The following is a 22,028-nucleotide window of genomic DNA, read 5'->3' on the forward strand; positions in this document are numbered from 1 at the left end:
GTTAATCTATATAACCTTGGAATAAATCATATAAAAAATAACTTCATAGTATTCTATGTTTATATTTATACATAGTAAAACCTCAATCATTTTAAATTTACATAAAAATATATGAACATAGCAAATATGAAATAAAAAAAAAAAGAAGAAATTTGATTTGTAATTTAAAACAAATGTCTAATTACAATAATGAGGTAAATACAAGCCTTAAAAGTGCAATAAAATTTGCTCCATTGCCCCATAAATTTGCAACAGTGTTACATATGAATCAGGCATGCAACACATGCACTGTAGTAGCTTAAAATGGTTGCTGCATTTGTAACATGTACCAAAGTGGAACAGTAGTAATTTCATTCGTTTTTTTGAGATAAACAAGGGGTAGTTATGGAACACTATTAATAGTATGACGTATGTAGTTCTTAAGAATCTAATAAAAACGATATGGAATTCTAAGTACAAGTGTTTTGTTGCGACATTGAAGATCTCTCTTTTGATACTAAGTACAAAAATTATGTTATTTTATTTTTTACTATTTTTTCAATGATAAAACTGTATAAAAAAAGATCGGAAGACTTAACGAATGACTAACTTTATAAGAGGAAATGCAACAAGACTATTACACGTAGATCAAGATTTCACTGTATATAAATCACTAATTGTTACTTACACGATATGTTCTTTTCTTACCCTGTATATATGTATTTTCTATTATTTTCATTATATTATAAATATATATGTAAATATATACAAACAATAATAATTAAATTCATTAGATCATTGTTAAAGTGGTTGAAAATTATGTAATAAATAAATTATACTTTATGTGCAAACGTTTAAAACTAGATTAACAATACATTCAAATAATACAAAACAATCCTTACATGCACTTATATACATATGGTCATATAATACATACATACACTGTTTTATATACATTAACAATACAAAAAAATCAACAGGACGAAGATGCACCTCAAAAAATGCACTGCAAAAACACAGTCGGTGCTCAAACTGTGTCACACAATTAGATTGTCTCATAAAAATACTTTTAAATTGATTGAATAAAAAAATATTTATAAGTACTAGATGTCCCAAATTTGGGACTGTTTGTGCTAGTTTACGTAGAACTCGGCCCAGATGGGACAGTAAGGCGAGAGCGGCCCGCCGAGTATCCATCCGCGAGGTATCGCTAAATGACAAAGGCCTGTGCGTATCACTCCGGAGTTGCCGACGTATTCGTTGTGGTCGTCGCCAGCGATTAGTATGCTGCTACCACTATCCTGTCTGAGGGGACCGTCTTCCATTTCTACGAGGGTATTGTCGTCTGGTCCGATCACGGGCATGTAACACGTCGCTAAATCTAAAATAAAATAAAATAATAGTAATAAAGGTTAAGAGCTATGATTGATTGAAATCTTTGGATTATTTCAATGTTGTTTAGTATTACAGTCGTAGCTATACTTTGTATCATTTGAAGAAAGGTTGATGCAAGATCTTGCATCCCAAAGAAATGAGTATAGATAAATATAAAATATGAATAACATTTGACAAGAGAAAAATTTTTTTTGATTGATTTGAAACAACTTTCACTATGCATCTCAATGTATTTGGTTTATTAATTTAAAGGTCGCTTTTTGACACTGTCAAATATTTTTCTATAATTATTTCATAAACAAGTTCTGACAACCAAAAATTATTTGAAAACTCCGTAAAAAATATTTTTTATATGAGTAAATCAGTGGTAATAGATGACCTTCCACTTCAATTGTCGATACATTTTAGTAGTAGTTTATCTATTTACCTTCACATCCATATTTCAATATCTTTACTTTACTAATATCCCTCGTAGATAAAATTTTAAAAATTTCCATCAAAAACAAGTCTATTTAATTTAAATGACAAAAAACTCGCGTGACATGTCAGTGTACATAATACGTACGATCAACGTGAAACATGCAATGCTTCGTGTCATATAAAATTCATTCGCTTAACCCATCTAAAATTACTGAAAACGTCACTGTTTTTGTGGCTCGGTAAATTCAGTTTTTAGACCTTATCTCTTTTATTTATTATTTGAATATCAGTGATTTATGTAAAAGCTAAATAATTTCTCAAACGTTTTACATACTCACATTACACAATAGCTATGAAATTAAATAAAAAAAAAATATGTACCTTTGACATGTTCCGAAGAATAAAAATCTCCCACTATCACAATGTTCTTATTGACGCTCAACAGCTTATCGACTTTTTCACATAAGACTGTTTTGCAATAGTCTAAATTCGTATCCGATAGTTGAACGTTCAATATTGATATTTTAGAATCGTTGACATTGAAATCTGAAACACGAATACAAATATTTACAACAAACTCTCAATAATAGATTGATATATTGTTCACAAGTCGTACCTATACAGCCATATTGAAATAACGGTTTTTCAGCGTCGCTCTCGTGAGATATATTAGTATTCTCATTCGCCATTATGCATAATTTACTATTTGAAGTTTCATAGATGAAGCCGACATTTTTTCTAAAATGAAACAATATTATTATTAATTAAATAAATATTATTAAATATTAAATTTAATGAATAGTTTTACCTGTTATTAGATCCTTTTATTAGAAAGTATTCCCATTTACGGCTGTTGTCCTTCCACTCCATGACCCTTTGCAATAACGGCACGTTTAAATCGTCGCAAATTGACTTCAAGGCATCTTCTTCTAGCACGTCTTGTATACCGAGGATCGACAACCTGCACAATTAGATGCTTATTAAATTTCAAGGTCTAGCGTGCGGCATAAAAATATTTATCGACGTCGTTAAACACTCATGATGTAACGTAAAATTCGGATATTTTTGAATATACATATGAGATGCTTAATAAATCTACTCCAAGTTCAAGAGCACTACTCTATTTCAATTATGGAATCTGTGATGAAGCAACTGATTTAGATGTTTTATTTCAAATTGATCACAGAAACAATCGGTGGTTAGAAAATATAAGTAATAGTTTCAAAGATACTGGGATTTATATAGTCATTCCTTGTATTTTAATAAATTAACTTAAATAAAACCTTATGATATAGAAATCAATATACAAAAATATATTTTTAAAATAGCTACGCTTTGGTTGTTCTAAGGATGTATTAGCCGCTTACAATAACATATTAATATCTACAGCTTATATTTTTTTAAACTGTTAAGAGCAATATACGTAAAATTAATTTTTGTTTTTAAATAATGTTTCCATACAATAAAATTGTATCTACCAAACGCATTAAATTATAAATAATAAAAAACTATGAAGATGAAGTTGTGACTATTATTTGTAATGCCAAAATGAGATGAAAATAAACAGATGTCTAAAAAAAGAGATAAGGATGAATTTGGTGAGTCATCCAAATACACAAAATTTAGATTCCGAGATCCTCTTCCTTCCACCAGTTAAGAAATAACATATTCAAGCCAGGGTAGAGGCAGCAATAATTTAGATTATTTAAAAGACACCACAGAGAAAGTCTACGCTTTTATGTCTGACACCAGGGCTTCGCCCTTGGCTAGTCAGTCTCTCTCACAAAGGCTAACTCGCATATGACTCAACACTGGGCTTTGTTCTTGGCTGGTCAAGTCCATATAGAAGGAGAGGGGCTTTCATCGACGCCCTCAGAAACTGCAGCCTCTAGAACTACATTCAGGGCTAGTGGCTCCACAGATTTTTTTAATTAATCATCACGATATTCATCTGTGATAATTTATCGAAATAATAATTATATAATAGTTCCTAATTCTAATCTTAGATAAAAATTGAAAAACACTAGGGTCCATATTTTTTTATTAAACCTTCCGTTGTAACCTGACAGGCGTAAGCCCAATCCGTTGCAAAGGGGTAAATCTGTAGCAATTTAGTAAGTCAATCAGATATAAGGAATACCTACAAGTAAGTATTAACCAATAGACTGAAAGTCTGGAAATCGGTGACATCTATTTTAATAATTATAAATTATTATGTGTAATATAATTTATAACCAATAGATGTCACTGCAGCTGGGGCCGATTTTTTTTTAATAATAGCGCATTTTTTATAAATAAAAATTCTTAATTTAAAAAATTAAGAACCTGCAACTTCAAAGTTACTAGTCTGAGGCATTACGGACTATGCTATTCCGTCCTTGGGATTCGAACCCAAGTCTTTCGGTTATTAGTCACCAACTCATACCACTACTATTATAATAAAATGTAATTAAAAAGAGTGACAATGTTATCTATAGAAGCCTTCGGTTGCTACAAAATGACTTACCAGACATAAATTAATATTTAAAAATAGTATAACTGATTGAAAACGACAGCTGACACACACAAGGATTTCTTATTACATTTTTCGCATTAAATCATATATGGTTTAACAAATCGTTTATGGGCCCTGACACCGAAAATCAAGGGTTTTTATCTGCGTTGACTTGTATGTAATACTAGTAGTTAAAAACAAAAATAAGAGTGCAGCACTATGAATTTTGTGAGACATTTAGTCTCATAAAAATATACCTTACAATATCTGATGAACCAGGCAATATAACACAATTAAAGACTATCAAAATATACAAAAATATTAACGTGAATTCAATAATTACTTCTTGATTTTTTGTATAATGGACATAATATCTATTCGTTTTTTTCCGTTCAAACAGTGTTGTCACACATAAAAATTATACTAATCATTTTTAATTCTATAGCAAAAAAAGATTAAGAAAATCATAATTGTTGTCTTTATTTCTACTTCTATAATAACAAATGCAATATAACAACAGATGTCGCTGATATAATCTAACAGTTGCAGATTATATTCGTTGATTTCCGCATGTTTCATAGGTTTAATATATATAGTATTATATAGATAGTAGACAGGCAATCGATCCCGAATCGAAAAATCAAAGTCTTTGTAGATAAAACTATACTTCAAGAATTTCTATGTCAGCTCTTGATAACATAATTTCAAAACGACATAAATATGTATCTATATTACAAATATTAAAAGATTGATATGAATCGTCACTTGAGCGTCCCTAAAATTCCACATAATGTGAATCACTTTGAGTGATATCATGTGACCATGCGTTATATTAATAAATGACACAATCACCGCTATAAAAGTTATGGGCAATAAAAATTACATAAACTATTTAAATGTTATTTTTATATTATAATAAAAATATGAAACAATTGTTATCTAATCAGCTTATCTAGAGTGACCTTAAAGTTCAATGTTTAACAACTATTGTTCTACTCAGAGACTCGTCACAGGAAATATGCGGATTAGAAACAAAAGCGCCAATGTCCAAAAAACTGTTTGAAATCAAAAGAACTATTTAATGATGAAAGAAAAATGAAACTTATCTTAAAGTGAGTTACAAAATAAAATTAATTAATATACAATGTTTCAAATTATATTATCAATTTATATATAATATTTCAAAGTCCATCACAAAAACAAACATATGTCACTGTATACATTCATTGAAAAGTAGACACATGGTTTTTTTAATATAAAATTATTCATATTTTAGTATGAAACGTCTTATTTTAATATTTTCATAATAGCTTTATAAATAATAAAAGCTGTATATATTATACTTTAATTTGGTGTTTGAATATATCATGTAAAATATACATAAACAAGATATTTTAAATTATTTTTTTACCACAAAATATAAACTTTTTAATTATGATTTTATGGCTAAACCTAGATAAAATATTTAATTACAATGTAAACGACATTATCATAAATATGTACGAAATTAAAAATAAATATTTTCCTTTCCCATTTTATAGTTAAACCCTTTGGTTGCCAAAATTCAGTATTTTGACTTTTGTAACTTTAGCGAAAATTCTTCAAAGAAGAAATATTCAGATGCATTTTTAATGACTGTAGGATATTTATTTGAGGAGTAAATAACATTTTTTTCAAACACATATTATGTTATACATCGACATTTAGGCAGCCAAAGGGTTAAACAAAAATAGTAACAATAGCAAATATCGTCGGCTTGAAATATTATTAATTAACACAATAGTCAATGGATTTTTAGAAGCATTAAAAATTTCCGTTTTAATAAAACACCAGATTATTAGTTCGTAAAATGAAATTGAAAAGGTCTTGAAGATCAGATAGACTTGGGTCATCTGAATCAAATTTTAGTTTAGCTCGACTGGTTTGAAAAGTCCAGACTAATTGAAAATCCGGGCACAAATTGACAAGGGTCAAAAGTACGAATAAATCCAAACGTCTGGTCTCCTTATTGGGAGACTACTTATATGACATAAATCATTTTTAGCTGATTCTTATGACCAATTCCGGAAGCAGTTTTTATTTTAGTAGTTGTACATTTAATTTAATTCGAAAAAATAAAAAAAAAAGATTCACCTGTTTTCCAAAATCGTCCTGCATATGACTTCTCTCACTCCGAGGTTGTGCGCCTTGTTCCGATCGAACTCGTGCAAGTTCCACGAGGCTATTCTGACTGCCGATTTATTATTTCTCATATAGATGAAGGCTTCTTCCAAAATAGGTCTACTTGAACACGCCGAAAGTAAGTCGTACACGTCTTTGACGGAGTTGAATGAATAACCGTTCAGAGCGGTCAAGCTGCACTTTCCCGGCACTGATAATGATTTTCTGTGACCGTTCGCTTTGAAGCCGTTGACATTTCCGTTCGTCAGCGTCACCGGTGGCTTTATCCCGTTGATCGATATGCTCTTCCTCAGCGTCATCTTTGAACGCTCGGTGCTCGTCAGCAGTTCGTTCACTAGTCGATATTCGTTGGTCATCGATTCACAGCCGTCTCGAGGCACCAAGTTTATTGCGAGCTGCGATTTTATACTGCTCAGTCTGACCTTGTCGATTCCCTTCACTTTGATGAGATCATCCAGTGACTTGAAGCTACCCTTTTTCTGTCTGTACTCGACGATGTTAGCTGCCAGTTCTTGATTCAGTCCGTTAACGCATTGCAGTTGAAACACTGTAGCCGTGTTCACATTCACTTGCACTCTTGTAGAGTCCAAACTACCTATACTATCTAAGGACTGAGTTCTAGAACTGGAGTTGGAAACGGGCTTTCGGACGCAAATTTCTAGCCTAATTTTATTCAGTCTTTCGGCTCCCATTCCTGAAACAATAAAAACGTGGCAATTAGATAATAGAACCCATAAATATTTTTAGCATAATAATGCACTATTTTATCGAAAGATAAAATTTTAAATTTACTATAATAAAAATTAAGTTGTATCTTTGTGGCAAAAATGACAATTAATTGGAATAAATAATTAAACCTCAATGATATTAAGAAATAAGCTATAATATATTACTACCGATAGCATTAAAATCTATAATTACTTTAGAAACAACCTGTATATAAAAATAATTATTTAAATTTAATAAAAATAAACTGTTATATTAAAAGCGGTAAATGTCATTATTTCATAAAAAATACATAGCAAATTAAGCGAGACGACCAAATAAGTATTTTATTAATTTTTTCCAACAGACTACATTTTTTATCTATTGGATGAACTTTGAGCTCACGGCCATTTAAATAATGCAATGTTCAATAATAACAACAAAAAAAAACCACAGTGCGAGCCAGAAGTAGTTTCACAAACGTGAATAATATAATTAGATTCCTAGCCAAGAAATTAAAAATAGGATTAGAATTAAAAACAACAGATGTTCAAAAGTTGATTTTGTAATAAAAGATTTAAGCGATACAATGACATCATGTTCGACAAAATGATAAGAATACAAAGTACTCGAAGTGATTAATAAGTAATCAAGAGTTTCTTACAAACACAAGATAAAACCGATCTTCCTGCAAATTTAATATAGATAACTATAATCGATTTAAAGAAAAATTTGCATTGATACCTCTAATCGCTAATTGAGTATTGGATATACTGAAATTTAAAACACCACCAGATTTTGATGAAAATGTATTTGATTACATTTACGATGTGTCAGCAATAGTATGGAAATTATCTGATTTTATTCATAATAATTCGATATTTTGTTTATAATCACAAATCGTTTTTTGTCAGTTAAGAATAATTTATTAATATGCTGTTAATAAGCTTATTATATTTTTTGCATCAAGTGTTTTGCTTTATGTTAAAGATGATTTCAAAAGTAAAGTACGCTTGATTATATTATTAAATAATGGATTACAGTAGAAATTTTCCATTACATTCTATATTGATCCAGTATTTTTTTTTATCGTGATTTCAATTGTAAATTAATTAAAATACTATTCTGAACAATTCCACTGTGAGTGTTTTAAGAAATAGGTGAGTGCCATTTAACCCTTTATTTGCCGAAACATAAAAAAAGGACATATATTTTTTATATGTAATACATCGATATTTAGATAATTTTACTAAAAGGCTCAGCAACCAAAGGATTACAAGACAAGACAACTGATTTTTTCTACTATCGATCGCAATTACAAAATTACTGTAATACTCGTCATTGTCACTGAAACTTTAAAACCAACCAAATACAATTGATTAAAAATAACTTTTAAAACAAAAATAAAATTTTAGTGACTAAAAAATTAGAAAACGTGCAGAAATTTTTATCCTATTAAAAATAATCGACAATTTTCTATTTATCTTAGAAACAACTTTCTAACCAAATAGTAGTCTAAAGATTCTAAAATTGATTAATAGTAAAAAAATACATACATTAACCATCAGAAAGTGTAAAGAAACTGACATTGAAGGGTTAATTTTACAACTGCAGATATTTTCATGCTTTAGATTTATAAAAATGAAAATTAGTACTTAGGACCAGCACTACATGCGTTTTTTAGATTTACCAACATATTACTTTATTTACTAAAGCACCATCTTGTCTAAGCAAATAACATACATAATTACTCGATATGTGTATATATTTAACGCAAAAAATGTATACATAGTATATTGAGTGTTAAATGTTGAATATATACATATAGTGAGATATTTTGTACATTATTTGCTTACATAAGATGGAAATTTAATAAATACCCTGTTAAATCAAACTTAAATAATTAAAAAATTGACGCTAGTCGATTTATTTAATTCTGCATAACAATATTAATTTTCATAAAAAAAATTAAGTTCAATTCTCAAAAAATTTTTAATTTAAAATAAAGCTATAAATCTAAAAATTGTAAAATAGATCTATAAAATATTATACTTTTTCGTACTTATGATGCACGAAAAATAATGATATATATTTTAAATATTATAGGCAACAAATAACGGTCAGTAATATTATTAATTTATGGATAGTTATTATTTATAGCTGGCTGCTAACTTTATCATATAAGATCATTAACTTTGGCATAAACGATTGACTTGTCATAGTAACATTACAAAAACTAATTAATTTTTTCATTACATATGTACCTACAATAGACAGTCAAAGGATTGTGTTTTTAAATTTGATTTTTATGGAACCATTATATTTTATGTCTAGCAATACATACGTACTGCTAAAATATTAATATTCAGTCAAATAGATAATACCTACTTAGTAATTCACAAACACTATATTTAATAATTAAAAATTAGACCAAAACTCGTTATTTTTTGTAATAAATATAATGATTTATTTTTTCGACACAGTGAAAATAAAATAAATCAAGATTGTTTCAGTTCTGACATAAAATAATTAAGTTATTGTGTCTACAAATCATACTTTTCCAGTTTGTTGAGTTTTTAAATTGTTTAGTAAAATAGTAAGTTAATAAATATAAAAAATAAAGAACATGCATGCACTAGATTATTATTTTTTTACTCAATTACGGACGAGTCTTTCGTAAATTCAAGATTATGTACTACAATACTATCACCAGTATTGTATAATTTTGTTGTAATAATGTACATTTTTTTACTTATAGCTTATATGTGAATCAACAGAAGAATTGTAAGTTTAAAAATATCAGCAATGATCTAATACTTAGATTCTAATCTGAGGAGATAAAGAAAAAAAGCACAAGTATTGGTATACTAGTTAAATGTCAATGATAACGATAATAATTCCAGTTAATATCAAAAAATATTAACAAAGAATACTTATATTATAAATTATATGATACAATGAGAGGTATTGAGATATCAGAGAATCTGATATCTCAATACCTCTCATAAATGCTCTCTGATAAAAGTAAAATTAATTTATGTAGGTCAAATGGTATGCACTATGTTCGTCGCCAAGGTGGTAACTGTGCAAAATTCAGAGCCAAATGACATGGGGGGTGTTTCTTATATTTCGGAATGGAAGGTATTCTCTTTTTTAACAGTATTATAAAGCAGTCCTAGAAATATTTTAAATAAAAAGACACGTGCTCAACTATTTGGACCACAACTTTATGGATGTTTTTTCAACCTATCATTGTCTGAATATAGTCAGTATTTGTTTTGTATCAATATGATCAATGCAGTAAATATGAGATTAAATTTTTTTTTAAATTAATATCTATAATTAAAATATTTCAGAATATAAGGAAAATTGTAGAAAATATTCTTGCACTAGTACTGGAAGTCCTTAAATAAAAAAAAACGATTGCACAACTCAACCAGCAAAAAAAATCCCTTGGAAGTGATCGAAAGCTAGCCACGACAAGGGATTGCAATAATACTGGAATTTTCAATACCGGTATTACCGAGAGAGAAAATAATCAATACTGGTATTACTAAGGTATTAGTCAAAACATTTGAATACCCTGGCAATCGATATATTACATATTTTATTTATATTATTATCCCTTTTAACGTTTACAATGTTTAGATTCTGCACGGCTTGTGTTTAAATCTGGAACATTTTCTTTAAAGATATTGAATGAAGATGTAGTAACTATTATCGTCTTCATGTTTTTTTTTTAAATATAATAAACAAATAGGTCAAATTTCTAATTAATTTGACATTTGACTATTTATGAATACTTTGTGTTTCAAATAATAAAAAGCTTATAGACAATTTTCCATACATTCGGGTACTTCTAAAAATACTTTATATGCTGATACTTTATTGTGTTATCTACGAGTACCAATAAAAATCAATAAGACGATTGTGTACAATTTTTTTTGTCCCATTTATTTACTCACTTTCATTCATTCATTCATTACATTGTCAAAAAATAATATTTTTAAAAATGTGCAACGCAAATCTTTTTTTTTGGAACAATAAGTCTAGGAAAACATTATTATATTTGATAAAATATCGTTTCATCGACAGCTTCTGGATGCCTTCTAAATTTTTATACCAGAGCACCGCTAGCCAATTTATTCCAATAGCATATACTCCTGTATTACTAAAAAAAAAAAATTTCCATTACTACCGGTAGTTTATTTTTTAATAATTGTAGTATTGAAGATCGATTTTTGCATTAATATTTAATTCGTAGTGACTAGTCACAACAAATTAAACCACAGACTTGTACCATATCTTACCACCATTGGCAAATACTTAATCATCTTTGATGTATATCTCTAGAACCTAACATGTATAAAATAACTACACACACATAACCATTTATTCAAACAATAGAAGATTTCGATTAAACAAAAAACTCATTTCTTTCTCAATTTATTTTTTTCAATAAAACTTTTAATAGTTTAAATTTTCTATATTATTTACAACATAAGTATACAGTTGTTAAACTGAGACATATAGAGAAAAATATACTCGCAAAAACGACATCATAAAGAAAAAAGCAGAGGTTTGTTTTCTATGTTTTAAAAAACAGTACAATTGTATTCGATTGCTAGTAAAATAATTACAGTTTATGACATTCAAATTAAAATGGGTTTTTCTCAGTTAATAAGAAAGATTATTAGTCAAAATAAGCACTATTAGAATTGACACATATTATGTATTACAGAAGTGCAAAGTTCCGGAATTAATAATCTCAAAATGCACTTTTGCCGGGCATCAGCCCGATTGTTGAAGACTTTACTCTATAAAAATAATCAGTTGACATGATGACTGATAAGCATGGTGGAAGAAAAAAATTTCAAAGCCCAACCTATTAAGTTTTTGGAGTCAATTGTGCTGTGTGTTTGCGCATTGTCAAGCAAGACAATTGGACCTTTTGGTGATCAGAGTCCAGGATTAAGAAATTGTAGTGAATTATACCAAGCATAGAACAATTTTTTTGTGCAATTTTCGTTAAATATTTTGAGGGTTAATTTTTATCTTACTATAAAGACTACTTTCCGTTTTCACGAAAGATCTACTGTTCATTGTATGTTACGATACAATCGAGAAATGAATTATTTCTGTTGCATAAAAGAAGCGCAGAACAAACTTCGTAACAACTATTTTTTATTTGGTACTTTTCTGTTATTGGGGGTTAAATTTATTCTAAGAAAATATTTTTTTAAACATTTTATTTATTTATATACAATTTTAAGTAGATTCGTTGCATAAACTAATTCATGAGGTATTCACTGTTCTAACCTGTTAAAATTTTAAAATGTATTTATGTAGCAAAACGTTGTTTTGCTACATAAATATAATATAATTGTATATAAATTAATAAAGTGAATAAATTTGACCCTCAATAACAAGAAAGTATTTTAATTTGCCTGGATCTTATAAGTGGTTCAGAACTTCTGATTACTAATTTTTAACTTTCATTGTTTTACCAATCAAAACAGAAAATGAGTAATTTGTAAAAGCTAAGAAAATAAAAATATGTTCTTCTAAATGTCATTAGAATAATAAAAAAAATGAAAAGTCGAATATATTATACACGTTATTTGTTACAATGGAATAAAAGAGCAATAGCACATCGTACCCGAGACGAGAGCCAAGTCGTCGACCCTCCTGAAACGGCCAATCGTCTGCCGGTGATCGACTATGGACTGCGCCATTCGCCTGGTGACGCCCGGCAGCGTCATCAGCAGCTCCTCAGTGGCCGCGTTAATGTTGACCAGGTCGACGCTGTCGGGCGCGGTGGCGCTGATGCTGAACGTGTGACTCAGTGGCGATTTCGACCTTCGCTTCTTGGTGAGCTGCCTGCGGAGCGACTTGCGCAGGCTGAAGCCCGACGGCTCGGCGGCGTGCCGGCCGTGCCACTGGCCCATCGTCGCGGCGAGCGAGCGGCCGTCACGAACGGCGCCACTTCGATACTGGATCGGAGACTCCCGACACCGCACCTGTCATGCTGACATCTGGCGCTCGCGAACGCGACTTGCCGTCTACCGTCGCATTACGTCACCGTCTCTTATCGTAATCGCGAACGTCTATCATATGTGCCTATTATTTAAGATAAACCGAGATAAGCTGCGAACTAACAATGACAATTAATTTCTTAAATAATAATTACAGATTTTATGTCGATTAAAATTGTTGCTGTATGTTTCAATTTTAAATATATTTAAATATGAATTTTAATTTACGTATATTTCATACAACATTGTTTTAGTTTTCATTTTTTTATAGTGTAAGTTTACTAATATGTGAGATTTAAAAAAACATTTTCGAGTTTTGTTGTATGGAAAATCATTTTAGGTATTTTGCTGGTTTTTCGAGTACACAAACGACATTCCCATCCTCAAAAACACCCGCATTTCCATGTATGCTGACGATACAGCCATACTAACCAGTTCCCACGGTCACATATTTCAACTAGATTACAAAAATTCCTAAAAAAATACTTACTTTAAAAAATGGAAAATTAAAATAAAAGAAAGCAATCCTGAGGCCATTATTTTTACAACCCGCCGACAACCTTTACCCCCACTTCTTAAAAATGAGAAAGACACATTAATAGTATGGAATAAGAGCGTTAAATATCTGAGCATCCACCTGGATTCCAAGCTTAAATTTAGTAGACACGTAAATTAACTTCAATCAAAAGGGCTAACTGCTATCGCTGCTCTTCGACCAATATTTAATAGAAAAAGCGCGCCACAACCAAAAATAAAATTCTTCTTTATAAACAGTAAATTAGACCGGTTTTAACATATGCTTACCCGATATGAAGCAACACGAGTAAAACTAACTTTGATAAATTACAAGTAATTCAAAATAAAGCAATAAAAATAATATATTACACCCCATTTTATACGAATCTTAAAAAAGCTACATAAAAATATAAAGTACCAATAATAAAAAAACATTGCTATTATCACACGGATAAATATTATAAAAAAATTTCGCAAGAACATACTAACCTACTAATATCTAGTGTTGGTAACTACGACAAAACAGTACTTAATTTTAAATATATACACAACATGTCAAGCTACATCTTGCTTTAGGACATTCAAACTTAAGCATAGCTTCAGTTCGCCGTTAGTATTTTTGTGTATAGCTATTTTGTGTATATACATATGTATGTATAGCTTTACCAACTAATAATATTTTTATTAGCTTTCGTTAATTTTAAGACAATAATAATTTAAATGTAAATTAAAATCAAATTAATTTTTAAATCCGACAAATTCTCTAGTTAAAAAAATGTTTGATACCTAGCTAAATTAGCAAATAATGACATACACAAAAATTAGAGATTTGGTACATGGCTAAATTATAATTATTTGGTTTGATACATAGCTAGATTATAAAATTTAATAAAACCTAGATACATGGTACACATTAAATTATCAACCAATGAAACATAAAATATAAAATATCTTGCACTACACACACTTTCACACTTTTACTTGTGCCACTATTTGTTTTTTCGCTACCCGAATTAATTCATCGGACCTTGGTTGAATCGTCTCGACTAGTCTGACCACCCGTAGCAAGGATACAGATAATCTTCCTTGACGATGCGTACAGCGGGTTTGTGAATCCGATTGCAGTCGTACTCTCCATCCTTGTAGCTCTGATGGGTGCTCGGTAAACCACCAGGTCCAGAACTCCTGCACCAGATCAAGCATCTGATGATAGCTGCATCCTTTGTAGGCCGAGGCGCCCTGCTGTGTAAGAGCTGTTAAGGTGTGCCGTTCAAGAGAAGGCCAAGGATCGGGTTCTTGAGAATATATAAAATAAACAAAATATATATAAAAAACACAAGAAGAAATTAAAACAACACATCCGTTCAACAGACAGAGCAAATCACAAATAAACCAACGTATACATTAGGCCCGGCGTATACACTAGGAGAGAGTCCCAACGTCAACCCTTTGATGTTACTGCGAGAAGTCCGAACCGCAACCAAGGCCAACCGCTTCATTGGTTCTGATTTGCCTACCGTACACACTTAAAAAATCTCGGCCAACGAAGCGGTTGATTGTCGTTCGTTGGCTGAGATTTGCTCGGTGTGTATGCGGCTTAAGACAAACCTTCTCATGCTAGTTAATGTCACACGTGTAAGAAAGATGCACTACTTACTATTTTTCAAGGGGAGAAGTTAAACATACCTGAATTCACCGTGAAGGCGGTACTCTTTATTGCCAATCAAATTGGTGATAATAATTTATATTTGTATATTTATTCTACGTTTTCTGTTCTAGCTTTTTTTTTATTATTACTATAGTAAAATGAGCAAAAGGAACAAGTATAGTTTAATATTGTATAATATATAGCCCTTATATTAGGTGATTTCAAAAGCAACCACTTTCACCATTTGCGCATTAAATGGACAACTAAATACAAATAGCTTGCGAAATACAACAAATAATTAATTTTTTCATCACATCTCGTATGTTGAATACATACTTTTGTCTTTATATGAGAAGTTAAAATCGACAAAGAAAAGTAACGAGTCGGTTTAATAACTTACATTACTATTAATTTGATTTAAAAACCTACTATTTAATTGTAATTTTTGAATTAATAATACGACTGGTATTACTAATGTGATAAAAGATAAATGTTTATAATAAAGCAATAAACATTTCCAACTACATTAAATCACCATAAATCGTTTTTTTAAAAATATTATAGATATGGATTAAATATTGTATTTTTTTAATAAATATATAGATTTTGTGCTTTTTAAATGCAAATGTAAGCTTTGAATGTATTTTATAAATCTAGTTTAATTATTCATAAAAATTATTTCAATGCCCAATAGAAAGTGTATTTAGACCGTCCGAGAAGAGTATTCGAGTCGTTCAAGTCTGACGTGAGCGTTGCCGCCCCATTCGCCAGACCCAGTTTTGCTTCGTTATTTCGCCGGTTTCTCGTTGCGTGAGTCTATAACGCCACCAATTCGTAAAGAATTAATCTTGCATCCGTTTTGAATATCATTATAGACCGTCCGACTGGGATAAACCAATAAATCGATACCTAACTGATTCATGTTTTCAGTGCCGTCATGACTGATCAAGGCTTTCCCGCTTTACACACGACTTCCACCAGCGCCACTCACAATACGAACATAAGATTCGACCCCAACTACATTAAAACCCTACCGGGGATGCTAAAGATTACACAAATCGTAAGAAAGTTGGACATATTCCCATGTAGAACGATCAATTAAAGAGCGATTATCGATTTTAGATATTGAATCTGATCGGATTCATTTGCATCGAAGTATCCGGCTTCAGCTATCATTCGCGCGGATCGTGGTTTAATACAGTAGCAATGGGAGGCTTTTGGTTTACAGCTATAATGTTAGCCTTGTTCCTGTTTCATGTTATTGAAAAGTTTTATAAGATTCCTTGGGTGAAGGTTGAGTTTGGTTTCTGTGCTCTGTGGACGTTCTGCTATCTGATTGCGGCGTGTCTAGCTGCAACTTTCGACATTGAAGCCTTTCGCGCTGCTGCTGTAAGTTTAATTTACATATAAAACTAATTAGTACTGATTCGTATATAACCATATTTATTAATTCTAATTTCTAAAAAAATAAGAAATTAAATTCATTTTTTTTTTATCAATTTTGTGTTTTTGATCAATTTTGTATGAGAGGTTCAATAAATTAATATTGTACGGACTAATTGCATAATAAGCAAAGTTAGGGATACCGACCATACATAATTGTGTTGTCTGTTGCTATGAATGAGTTCTTTCCATGCTTATAAATAAGGACAATATATATTATTTATGACGCGACAATAGTTTTATATCTTAATCAGTATTTATTACTTACTATATATTTTAAAAGGGTTGGAAAATGTCCTATCGTAATCAAGTGACCATAATTTTTGATTATTATTATTGTTTCAAAAAACAGTTTCTAAAATAGTAACATTTTTAAGTTAAATATTAGGAATGCAATGGTAAACTGTACAATATTTATACTCATGGGAGCATAAATCTGAGATATTTAACATCTTAGTGGAAGGTGGTTTAAATAATGTCATACTTAAACCTGGTAAAAATTGTCTATATAAATAGTTTTATTAGAGCGAAATCATTACTGATTAAAATAAGCAAATTAGTAATCTTAAATTAAGGTTTCACAGCAATATGCGACTAGAGCAAGTTCATAGAATTTTTCCACGGCATTTGTTGTAAAAAAGTACTGTACCTCATCACTTGTAAAGTGTGACATGATGGCTTACTCTACTGATTGATAAATAACTTCTATGTCAGCTACCAATTTAACTTTATATAATTAAAATCTACAACCAAAACTTTCAATAATGAAATAATCAAAATATTCAATTCAAAAGATCGTCTATGTGAGGATAGTGAAAGAAGAATAACAAACACATTTTTTTTAGAAAATAAAATAAACATGGTTCTATAAGAATTTATATCAGCTAAACTGTTTCTTGATTTTTTGAAAAATATAATTTCAGTGATCATAATTTATTCTATATATGTGATTTTAATATGTTTATTACTGTTTCAGTTCTTCGGATTCTGTGCTATGATCGTGTATGGATATGATGCATTCTTAAAATTCAAGGATATAAGAGCGGGAAGACTAGAGCAAGGTGGAAAAGTGGTCAGCCATGAGACCACGAGTCCAGTGACAGCTTAATTATGTTAACACATCAATGTTGTTTTATTATAATTTTAATTAATTTTATTATTATTTTAATTATTGAACATCGAAAACTTAATTCTCAAACTTTGTGGTACAATTAGTGCCAAATAATTTACTATCTATTTTTAGATCTGTAAAAGTGTTCATGTATTGTATATTTTGTTGTGTACTGTATCATGTTACTGACATGTGTCCTTTTAACTTTTGATAATAATGAAAATTTTACTCTGAACTTGGATACTTATATATCATGTAAAAAATTCAATATTTACTAAACTTAGTGTTTTAATTACTTATATTTAAATTTGTTGCTCAATAATGTTTATCGTATAGAATGTTCACAAAATTAATTCGACTTGTTATAAAAATGGATTGTTAGTGTTACTGTTGTTGATTTATAATTTCAATTATTGCATTTAAGTTATATAGATTGCTAGCATTAATTATATTTTATATATATTTATTGATTAAACATAAGATATTTATAACCATTACATATATTATATTTAATGTTGTATTATCTATTATGGATTAATCATCACGTATTTTTGATTGCTCCTATTTACCCGTACACAAAGTACAGCACTTTTTAATATATCAACTTTATCAAGTATTAAAATATTATTAACGTTTCACATTATATTGATGTTACCTTGTAGTTGTACAATTTTACAAAGTTCAAATGCATATTATCTGATTACCAAAAAAAATCATTCGTAAGTCACCAAATATCACATTACTAAGTGTACTTATTTAAACTTAATCTTGATCACCATTGATGTTGTAAATGAAATAAAAAATACACGTTTACGGTATCCGGGCCCAAATTGTGAATGGTATATATTTTATATGTGTGTATTTATTATGAATGTATCAACATTTATATTGCATTATTGACTGTTCTACATTTAATAAAATGTGTAATGAAAATGATTTTTCTTTCAATACAAGTGTGCGTCAAATGAAAACATTTAATATTTCTTATCTACCTAGAAGCTCAATACTAGTTTCTGGATTTTAAAATGAATTCCTATTACCACCGAGTGATACTCTGAAGTTCACATCGCTTTGATTTGATTGTGGGTTGAACATGATTCTTAAAGAGCTCTGTATATATCGTATTGCTAATAGTGATCATCCTGGATATTTTAAATATCGTTGTTTTAATTTCAGATTTTATGTCAACGGGATAAATGGAAGACTGCCATTGATCACTCCTAACGATAGAAGCACAATTTGTTCAAAACATTTTTCATTAGATTTGTAGCGACCACACACAGATGACCATGTTTGAAAGGGCCACTGTCTCAAACCCTTAACTCGTGTTAATGACTATGACCAAAAACGATCATTTAATAACAATGAAGACAAACAATATAATAGCGTAAAGGATTTGGGGACCACACATAACACGAATTCACAGTAAATATTCTCCATCGTTAAGAGAATCCCTTTGTGGCGAAATGGCCATGGATATCATAAATCACCGCATCCGTGACATTTACGAAAAATGTAATACGACTGGACGAACAAGCGTCGCTTTCTAAAGGCGTAGACTTATTTCGCGTTCTACGAAGTGACTGCAGCGATTGGCTGGAAGATCGCTGCACATATGCGATTGGCCAGCAAGCCATATAGCCCTAAATTATATAAGCCCGGACTCCGATGAGGAGAGACAGACAGTCCGAGAGTAAGACAATTACCCAATCAGAGTCACCAGCAGACGCGCCCCAACCAACAAACGCGAAGAGATGACCTGTAATTCTCGAACGACCATCGCCGCAAGAAGAATTACCTCCTGACACTCGCTGCAGGCAGCCACAGGAACCCTGAGAATCATCTACGAGCATCATCACCTGCCTAAGTTTCACCACCGTTTGGAGGAAACGTTTCGCCGAAAATCGTCCGTCGCATTCATGTAAATATTGCAATATAAAGTCTTACTAGATTCACATTGAGTCTTATTGGCCACGAGGTCAATAACCCCTAAAGATTTATTTTACACTACAAAAAACAGTTTTTGAAAAATTAAAAAACATGCAGTACCTTAATTTACCATCGAATAATACAAATAAAGATTTTGTGTCCTTGGCAATGGACTTAGATACTATTTCAGAACCTCGGGAAATAAGTTTACAAGATATCCCAATATAAAGCTCGAATGCCTTCAACAAACAAAAAGATGGATTAAGAAAAATACTGACCTTAAAAATCTATAGCTAAAATAATAGAATGTGAAACTTGCTGTGATGATTTATTTTCTATAAAAACAATAGTATTCTTAGTTGTTCATTAATCAACTTAAAAATAATGGAGGTTTATTATTCCCATCAGAAGATGTCAATTCGTATTTTTATAAAATTTACATAAAACGTATTATTGTTAAGTTTAACTATAGTTAATTCAGTGGCAAAATTAAATAAAAACCAAATTGTCAATTTGGTATTAAAATCTTTCATGGGCATATATATCTTTCAAGATCTACATGACCATATGTTTAGCCAATTTCTATTGGGAAACTATTTAATACAATGAATTAAAGTAATTTCTGAAAAATATTTAGATGTTAGAATATATTTTATAACAAAAACTTTTATAAATATCGAAAGTAAACATACAAATTATAATAAACTAATCCATTTTAAAGGTCAGTAATTATGTAAAGATAATTATTGTATGTGAGATATTTACATTTAGTGTATAAATCGTATATATACTGACAAGTCATTAACTACAATTTTTATAAAATTGAAACCACAAAAAATATAATTCTTGTCAGAAAATAGTCTTTATCTACTACACACCAGCAGCTTGCTTTCGAAAAATCACTTATATAGATATTTAACAAAATCATTTTCAAAGAATTTTTTAAAATTGGTATATCTCAGTAATGAGTTTTTGCAATTAGTGACTTGTCAGTACATAGATGGTATATTGTATATTTATTAAGATATTGTATTTAACTTTGGCAGTTTACTTTGCAGTTCTTTCTGTCAATACTAATAAACCCTGCGGATTTTAATATATTATATAATATTCTACCGAAAAAAAAATTTAAATTGTATTTTATTCTTTTATTTATTTATTTATATAAAGAAACCTAGCTGATGTTATCAAACAAAAGACGTTAGTGCATCGGAAACGAACGCGTATAAATAAATCTACAATAATATATAATTATATTATGTTTTCGGAATTCAATATTATGTAAGTTACGTTTGTTTATTTTAATTTTAAAATAATTATAATAATGACAGAACTCTTATTTAAGAAATTTTCTCTTAAAAAATTGTGTATGTATGATATCCTGTCCTTTCGAAGCCCAAATTAAATTGGCGCTGCAAACGGCTTCTATTTTTATATGCGTTTTTGTGCGGAACGGCCATTCTGGTTTATTCCCTGTTCTGTGCCTGCGACTCACTTTTTTTCAATTTAATTTTTATTCGTTAAAAATATTTTTGTCACAAGCGCTGATTATTTACTCAAAAATTATTATTTAGATATATGTAGTGAAACATTTAAGGGGCGTTTCTTATGGAACCATCTGGATTTTATTGTGTCGTGCAGCGAGAAATTTATGTATTTTGAAAAATACTTACTTCTTGTAAATTAAACGTACCGTCATTTGAAACGCTCGGTAATGTTTGTTTTAAATAAACCCCTCTTAATCCTAGAAGGCTAATGGTTTAAAAATGCTAAGAAATTATTCTTACAAAGTATATTGAATATTTTACTTAGATTTATAGTCGTTTTCATCCTTTTTACATTAAATGTGTATTAAACTGCATTTTTTCTACAAAGTTGCAATAGCATGATTTATACGTAGAAAGAAAAACGATACCTTATAAGAAACATCTTATGACACGTTTGAAATCGGCGTTTACATAAAAACGAGTTTTTTTGTGTCACAAATTTTGTTGTAGTGTTTTAATAATGTTGCAGTTTTATAATTTATGATTAAAAAGTCAACATTGCGTGTAAATATTTGAAGAATCATGCGTCATTTTGGATAGCCTGAAAAGCAACGCGTGTGAATTGCTTTCGTAAGAATTGATAAAATGTAGTAGTAATTGAATCAAGGCTAACGGCTGAAAATTA

At 29.9% G+C, this 22,028-nt stretch overlaps 2 protein-coding genes across 2 annotated transcripts; one reads left to right on the forward strand and one right to left on the reverse strand.

Moving 5' to 3' along the window:
- Window positions 1-818: 818 nt before the first annotated feature.
- On the reverse strand, window positions 819-13,686 carry LOC148229270 (endonuclease/exonuclease/phosphatase family domain-containing protein 1-like). Its single transcript, XM_088196498.1, has 6 exons — window positions 12,834-13,686; window positions 6,422-7,163; window positions 2,603-2,755; window positions 2,411-2,532; window positions 2,176-2,340; window positions 819-1,360 (listed from the first exon to the last, which is right to left on the reverse strand). Exons 1-6 carry the CDS (start codon window positions 13,120-13,122, stop codon window positions 1,113-1,115), a joined length of 1,719 nt encoding a protein of 572 aa, XP_088052624.1. The 5' UTR covers window positions 13,123-13,686; the 3' UTR covers window positions 819-1,112.
- Window positions 13,687-16,059: 2,373 nt separating this feature from the next.
- LOC148229271 (CKLF-like MARVEL transmembrane domain-containing protein 4) lies at window positions 16,060-18,860 on the forward strand. Its single transcript, XM_088196510.1, has 4 exons — window positions 16,060-16,183; window positions 16,304-16,433; window positions 16,496-16,762; window positions 17,793-18,860. The coding sequence occupies exons 2-4, from the start codon at window positions 16,311-16,313 to the stop codon at window positions 17,922-17,924; spliced, it is 522 nt and encodes a 173-aa protein (XP_088052636.1). The 5' UTR covers window positions 16,060-16,183; window positions 16,304-16,310; the 3' UTR covers window positions 17,925-18,860.
- The last annotated feature ends 3,168 nt before the right edge of the window (window positions 18,861-22,028 follow it).

Source organism: Plectrocnemia conspersa, unplaced genomic scaffold (assembly GCF_051122295.1).
Source record: "Plectrocnemia conspersa isolate PC_06_02 unplaced genomic scaffold, ASM5112229v1 ptg000011l, whole genome shotgun sequence".
In the NCBI taxonomy this organism is placed as follows: Eukaryota; Metazoa; Arthropoda; class Insecta; order Trichoptera; family Polycentropodidae; genus Plectrocnemia; species Plectrocnemia conspersa.

Coding starts and splice junctions, on each gene's coding strand:
- LOC148229271 (XM_088196510.1), top strand. CDS start 16,311: ATGACTGATCAAGGCTTTCCCGCTTTACACACGACTTCCACCAGCGCC. Junction 16,434..16,495: donor TGCTAAAGATTACACAAATC/GTAAGAAAGTTG, acceptor TATCGATTTTAG/ATATTGAATCTGATCGGATT. Junction 16,763..17,792: donor AAGCCTTTCGCGCTGCTGCT/GTAAGTTTAATT, acceptor TTACTGTTTCAG/TTCTTCGGATTCTGTGCTAT.
- LOC148229270 (XM_088196498.1), bottom strand. CDS start 13,122: ATGGGCCAGTGGCACGGCCGGCACGCCGCCGAGCCGTCGGGCTTCAGC. Junction 2,533..2,602: donor ATAAAAGGATCTAATAACAG/GTAAAACTATTC, acceptor GTTTCATTTTAG/AAAAAATGTCGGCTTCATCT. Junction 1,361..2,175: donor TTCTTCGGAACATGTCAAAG/GTACATATTTTT, acceptor ATTTTATTTTAG/ATTTAGCGACGTGTTACATG.